Raw genomic sequence first — 7,394 nt, forward strand, 5'->3', positions numbered from 1 at the left:
TCCTTTCACTCCTGAGGTTTTATACCTTAATTACCTACTCTTTCCTAAGTTGGTGGCCAGTTATTCACCTCACCTAAATTGTGTAATCCTAATCCCTGCTTAAAACCCACATCTTGTCTGGAATTACACAACAAATCTGTTTCTGTGGGTTATTCTGAGGGAGAGAAAGAAAAAGAGGGATGGGGGAGAGAAAGAGAGAGAGACTGTATAGTGCGTATTTGTTTGTGTGAGAAAGATATGAATGTCCTTGTAGCAGGACGAGCCGCAGACAAAACTTCTCAGACACCGAGTTAAAGAAGGAAGGGGTTTATTCCGCCAGGGGCATCAGCAAGACTTCTGAGCCCAACCTCCTGAGCCAAGCAATTCCTGTCCCTCTTAAGGGCTCACAACTCCAAGGGGGTGCGTGTGAGAGGGTCGTGATTGATTGAGCAAACACTGGGTACGTGACTGGAGGCTGCATGCACCAGTAATTAGATCGGAACAAAACAAAGTAGGGATTTTCACAGTGCATTTCTACACAATGTCTGTAATCTATAGATAACAGAACTGATTAGGTCAGGGGTCGATCTTTAACTACCAGGTCCAGGGTGCGGTGCTGGGCTGTCTGCCTGTGGATTTCATTTCTGCCTTTTAGTTTTTACTTCTTCTTTCTTTGGAGGCAGAAATTGGGCATAAGATGATATGAGGGGTGGTCTCCTTCCTTATTCTAACTTCTAGACAAGACTGCAAAATTATGCAAGGAAGGCACTGTGTATCCTCCACTCCCTTTTGCTCTTCCAGCTTCAGACCTCCCTGTACATGGCGGATACCCAGCAAAAGGTAACATTGCCTGAGCTAATGAGAGTAGAGCTTGTGTGAGTGATTATGTGAGTGTGTGACTATTTAAAATGAATCTGCCTTTTAATGAGTGTGTATGTGTATGTCTATATGTGTTGGGGTATCTGGAAGGTAAAATCAATAAAGAAAAATAGAATATCAAGTTCAAATATGTAGGGGTAAAGTTTTCTAGGAATAGACAGGAAATTAGTGGGAAGGATACTAAGGATTAGAAGTGGCCTGGAGCAGGCACCATGGGACCCAGGCATGACTCAGTTCAGTGCAAGAGAAGAGCCTGTGGCTTCCCAAAGTGACAATGTCTATGCACCATCACAGAATACCCATTGCCATTCCAGGAACACCCCCAAGTGTACCCCTCCACACACATAGAAACATACAGTACTGGGTTTAGATAGATGACTTCTACACCAACTCCTCTGTCTCTGTAGGCCCTAACTCACAGTGGGGAAACAAGGAAGGAGGAAGATTCAGTCAATGACACACACAGCCAAGACTGCAATTAAAAGCGATTTAATGAGGGATACATACATTTCTTTTCATTCGAATCTTCAGATGAACCCTGAGCAGCTGAAGACCAGAAAAACCATTAAGACTTTCTGTTTAACTCAGGGACTTAGAGAATTCTTCAGAGTGTGTGTGAACAAAAGCTTCATAGTACATATTTTTAGGATACAAATAAGAGAGAAACTATGACTTGGGGTGACAATATATTGGTTACAAGGTCTACAGACAATTAAGACACAGAAGCACATGGGAAGAGGGTGTCCAGCATCTGGTGGTCGGCTTCTCAAGAGCTTGTCTGTGCACCACATTACTTCTGCTTGGTCTTCTGCTGAGCTGGGCCTGAAGTGACTGTTGAAGGATGCGGCTCTGGTACCTTGGTGTAGATTGGCTCAAGGGCCTTGGTGCAGCCTGGCTCAGGGACCTTGGTGCAGCCTAGCTCTGGAATCTTGGTGTTTCCCGGTTGTGGAACCTTTGGGTAGCCTGGCTCCTTGGTTATGGGAACAAATGATTCCTGACGGGGAGGCTGGCTGTGTTGTTTCACCTGCTGCTGCTGAAGCTGAGGGGGTGGGGTAAAGGGTTGCTTCTTCTTGTGGGAACTCATGCTTCAAAGGATGCTGGACCTAGAGACAAAAAAGTAGATTCAGTGCTTTGATTAAGTAGGAATGAAGCTAAATTCAATGCCAAACATCTTATTGCATGTCCCCAGAGGAATGAGAACCTTGAACTCCTGGGCTCTTCTCTTTCTTCCTGTTTTCTGAATTTAATATCAAAGGAAACTTTGATAATCCCCATGCAGTTTCAAAGGGAGAGAGTTAAAGTTGATTTGTTCTGCTCCATATAAGTCGTATCCTCTAAGCTTCATTTTTCCTGGTATATCTAAGAGCATACACTAGCGAGGGAGCCTAACAAGCCTTTGAGGACTGATGGGACGCCCCAGATTTGCAATAATTTGGAAAGGTCAATAGTCTAAAGTCTACTCAGTCATGCCTACCTTATGCAGTGCCATAGTTCTCATAGGAAAACTCCATCTAAACCTCCTCCTGAGGCCCATATGATCCAGCTGTGACCCTGTTTTCACATGGTGCCCACTGCACATATTTTCTGGAAGGCTCTCCACGCCGACACTACTTCTCTGCACCTGCCCACCCCTCATGGCTGTCCTCCCTGATGGTCTCATTGTAAGATTCTCCTGGGGCCTGAAAGTTTAAGGAGGTGAATAACTCCTCCCTTCTCAGGACCAGTCCCAAGGCGCAAGGCCACTTGCGTCAGCAGCGTGTGTCAGCAAGATAGCAGAAGCAGGAAGAGAGGTGGCTGGAGGACACCTACCCCAGCTGGAAGACACCTACCCAGGCTGGAAGACACGTACCCCTGAAGATCCTGAAAGAGGCCATCCAGGTACAATGTAGCAGTTGCGTCAGACTAGGACACTTCCTGCTTACAGGAGGCTATAAAACGTTTGCCCTGTCCTCACTTGGGGCTGATGCCATTTTGGGCCTCAGCTCGCCTGCACCCAGGCGCTCATTAAAACAGCATGTTTTGTCTCATGTTGTCTGTTGGCATGTTCTTGGGGTTCGAAATGATACAAGAACCTTACACTCATTTTCCTTATTTAGCCACAGCATGGTACATGATTTGTCCTCTCTACTATCACTCCCCATGTTGTATGTTTGCCAATTTTGTGCACGTGTTATGTTCTCTGATAGATCATAGATTTGTGTAGCAAGGAAGAATTTAACTTTTCTTTTTCTTTTTAAGAAATGGGGTCTTGCTATGTTGATAGGCTGGCCTCAAACTCCTGGGCTTAAGTGATCCTCCAGCCTCAGCCTCCAATGTTGGTGGGACTACAGAATGTGCCACTGCACCTAGATTTAAGTTTTGAACATCCAAATTGCCTAGTGCAGTGCCTTTGATGCTGACGATTCTCAAAATCATACAGATGATTAAAATATCACTAAAAGTGCCCTGGGCATGGAGTCTAATTCATTCCTCCTGCTCAAGGAATGGCACTCTAAAATAAATCACTTCCCAGTTCTGAGTCCCTGTCCCACAGCTGTAATCTGAGTGGGAATTCAAGACGAACTGCTTTAGTACCCTTAAGTACAAACTGCAAATCCACTTCAAATAACTATAGCCTTAGCATTGCAAGGAGACTCCAATCCAAATAAGATACAATTAAGTGAATATTAAGCAGTTTCAGGTGGGAAGTCTTACCTCAGAATATTGAGCTCCCTGGCCTCTCAGGTCTGGTTAGGAGTCTCTGGCCAACTGGGCTTTCATAACCCCTGCTATAAGGAAGTGGATTTGGGGAGGGCTGCTTTACCTTCATTCCAGCTGTGAAACCAGACAGGTCTCAGTTAATTTAGGAAGTTTGTTTTGCTAAGGTTGAGGACGCATGCCCATGACACAGCCTCAGGAAGTCCTGAAGACATGTGCCTAAGGTGCTCAGATCACAGCTTGGTTTTATACATCAGACATCAATCAACACATGTAAGATGAATATTGGTTCGGTCCGAAAAGATGGGACAACAGGAAGCAGAGAGGGGGGCTTCCAGATCATAGGTAGATAAGGGACAAATAGTTGCATTCGTTTGAGTTTCTGATTAGCCTCTCCAAAGGCGGCAATCAGATATGCATTTATCTCAGTGAGCAGAGGGTTGACTTTGAGTAGAATGGAAGGCAGGTTGGCCCTGAGCAGTTCCCAGCTTGACTTTTCCCTTTAGCTTAGTGATTTGGGGGCCCCAAGATTTATTTGCCTTTCATTCTTCCCCCCTTTTCTTTTGAAAAATCTTTTGGAGAAAGCGTTTTAGAAGAAATTGAGTCTCTGTTCCCAGGTTTCACCTGATCTCTCATGGCTAGGATGGTTTATTCCTAGATGGGTAGGTCCTGAGTTATTAGGAAAGCTCATTTTAGCAGGCTGTGAAGTCTCATGCTGTATGAAGAGAAAATAGGGGGAGGAAGGGAGAAAAACAAACAAAAGGAAAACCCTGGAAAATTGATATAGGGTGCATTACTCTGAAGTCCATACATTAGTAGGCAGGTATGAAATTGGCTTGTATATGTAAATAGGTTGCTGTTATTTTCTTCCGAAGTTTAAGTTGTCTAGCTTCAGTTTGTAGGGTTTTAAGAAAGCACAGCTTAGGTTTCAGTAACTCCCAATTAGGAAAAATGAGGGGAAAAAGAAGGAAAAGAATTGAAAACATTATTTTGAAGACTTGTAGCCAAGAAAATTAGAATTTGGTCCAAACTGTAGAAAATAATAACAGTTGAGGAACATTAGGCAAGACTGGAATCTAACAACAGGTATACTGTAGTTTTTGAAGCATAATAAGGATACTTAATTTTCCAAATAATAAGTCCTAATAAAAACAGCATGAAGTCAATTAAATTTGTTTTTCAAAATTTTATAAACCATCTATAAAATTTTAATCTTGACCATAAGATATAACTTCCAGAAACCTTTTATAATCTTTATGACGTTTATTAAGGAGTCAGTTAATGCCTTTATCTTTTTATGCGGCTTGCCCCTCTGTGTCTTTTAATTGGGGCATTTAGCCCATTTACATTTAAGGTTAATATTGTTATGTGTGAATTTGATCCTGTCATCATGATGCTGGCTGGTTAATTTTGTGGACTTGTTAATGTAGTTGCTTCATAGTGTCATTGGTCTGCGTACTTCAGTGTTTTTGTAGTGGCTGGTAACGGATTTTCCTTTCCATGTTTAGTACTTCCTTCAGGAGCTCTTGCAAGGCAGTTCTGGTAGTGATGAAATCCCTCAGCATTTGTTTGTTTGAAAAGGATTTTATTTCTCGTTCACTTATAAAGCTTAGTTTGGCTGGATATGAAATTCTGGGCTGAAAATTATTTTCTTTAAGACTATTGAATAGTGGCTCCCAATCTCTTCTGGATTGTAGGGTTTCTCCTGAGATGTCCGCTGACAGTCTGATGGGCTTCCCTTTGTAGGAGACCTGGCCTTTCTCTCTGACTGCCCTTAACATTTTTTCCTTCATTTATTTGACCTCGGAGAATCTGAAGATTATCTGTCTTGGGGCAGATTTTCTTGTGGAGTATCTTATTGGGGTTGCCTGGATTTCCTGAATTTGAATGTTGACCTGTCTTGGTAGTTTGCAGAGGTTCTCCTGGATGATATCCTAAAGTGCATTTTCCAACTTGGTTCCATTCTCCCAGTCTCTTTCAGGTACTCCAATCAGTCATAGGTTCTGTCTTTTACATGTTCCATAGTTCTCAGAGGTTTTATTGATTCCTTTTCATTCTTTTTTCTCTAATCTTGTCTGCCTGCCTTGTTTCAGCAAGGTAGTCTTCAAGCTCTGATATTCTCTCTTCTGCTTGGTCAATTTGGCTATTGATACTTGTGTTTGCATCACAAAATTCTGGTGCTGTGTTTTTAAGCTCAGTCAGGTCCTTTATGTTGCACTCTAAATTGGTTATTCTAGTTAACAGCTTCTGTAATCTTTTATCATGGTTCTTAGCTTCTTTGAATTCATTTAGAAGATAATCCTTTAGCTCAGTGAAGCTTGTTAGTACCCACTTTCTGAATCCTACTTCTATCAGTTCATCCATCTCTGCTTCAGCCCCATTCTGTGCCCTTGATGGAGAGGTGTTGCGATCATTTGGAGGAGAAGAGACATTCTGGCTTTTGGAATATTCAGCCTTTTTGCATTGCTTTTTCCTCATCTTTGTGAATTTATCTCCCTTTGACGTTTGAGGCTGTTGACCATTGGATAGGGTTTTTGTGGGGTCTTTTTTTTTTCTTTTCTTTTTGAGATGGAGTCTCGCTCTGTCGCCCAGGCTGGAGTGCAGTGGTGCGATCTCAGCTCGCTGCAAGCTCTGCCTCCCAGATTCATGCCATTCTTCTGCCTCAGCCTCCCGAGTAGCTGGGACTACAGGTGCCCGCCACCACGCCTGGCTAATTTTTTATATTTTTTAGTAGAGACGGGGTTTCACTGTGTTAGCCAGCATGGTCTCGATCTCCTGACCTCGTGATCCACCCACCTCAGCCTCCCAAAGTGCTGGGATTACAGGCATGAGCCACCATGCCCCGCCTTTGTGGGGTCTTTTTTGTTGATGTTGTTGTTACTTTCTGTTTGTTTGTTTTTCATCTAACTGTCAGGTTTCTCTTCTGCAGGTCTGCTACAGTTTGCTGGGAGTCCACTCCAGACCCTGTTTGCCTGAATATCACCAGTGGAGGCTGCAGAACAGCAAAGATGGCAGCCTGCTTCTTCCTCTGGAAGCTTCGTCTCAGAGGGGTACTGACCTGATGCCAGCTGGAACTCTCCTGTGTGAGGTGTCTGGCAACAGCTGTTGTGAAGTCTCACCCAGTCATGAAGCATGGGATCAGGGACCTGCTTAAGGAAGCCATCTAACTGTCCCTTAGCAGAGCTGGTGCACTGTGCTGGGAGAATGCCTGTCATCCAGATCAGTTGGACTCTTCAGAGCTAGAAGGTAGGAAAGATTAAGTCTGCTGAACCTGAGGCCATGGCTGCCACTTCCCCAGGTGCTCTGTTCCAGGGAGATGACAGTTCTGTCTGTAAACCCCTAGCTGGAGTTGCTGGAATTCCTGCAGGGAAGCCCTGCCTGGTGAGGAGGGATGGATCCAGTTTCCACCTAAAGAAGCAGTCTGGCCATGATCTGCCATTGCTGCTGTGCTGTGCTAGGGGAGTACTGCCCAGTCCAAACCTCCCAGTTTCCTTAACACTGACAGGGGAAAACCACCAAGTAGAACTACAGTAATGGCAGCTACCCCTTCCCGCAGGAACTCAGTCTCTCCTGCCTCACTGGAGTTCCACATGCCATTGGAGTAGGTAAAAACTCCTGCAGCTCAGTACCTGCCCAAACAGCCTCCAATGGGAGCAGCTGTGGTGGGTCTGCCCAGTTTTGTGCTTGAGACCCAAGGCCCTGATGGTGTAGGGCCGTGAGGGGATCTCTTGATTCTTGGACTACAAAAATCCATGGGAAAAGCATAGTACCCTGGGTGGGTAACAGTCCTTCACCACCTCTCTTGGCTGGAGGAGGGTGGTCCCTTTGTCCTGTGTACC

At 44.4% G+C, this 7,394-nt stretch overlaps 1 protein-coding gene across 1 annotated transcript in view; it reads right to left on the bottom strand.

Moving 5' to 3' along the window:
• The window catches only part of LOC105540442 (cornifin-A-like), a 13,532-nt gene extending 11,590 nt beyond the window's left edge, over positions 1 to 1,942 (bottom strand). Inside the window, exon 1 of the mRNA XM_011981099.1 lies at positions 1,653 to 1,942. Within this exon, the coding sequence (XP_011836489.1) occupies positions 1,653 to 1,942 (290 nt within the window). The remainder of the gene's footprint in view (positions 1 to 1,652) is intronic.
• Between the last annotated feature and the right edge of the window lie 5,452 nt (positions 1,943 to 7,394).

Source organism: Mandrillus leucophaeus, unplaced genomic scaffold (genome assembly GCF_000951045.1).
Source record: "Mandrillus leucophaeus isolate KB7577 unplaced genomic scaffold, Mleu.le_1.0 Scaffold1049, whole genome shotgun sequence".
NCBI classification, from domain to species: domain Eukaryota; kingdom Metazoa; phylum Chordata; class Mammalia; order Primates; family Cercopithecidae; genus Mandrillus; species Mandrillus leucophaeus.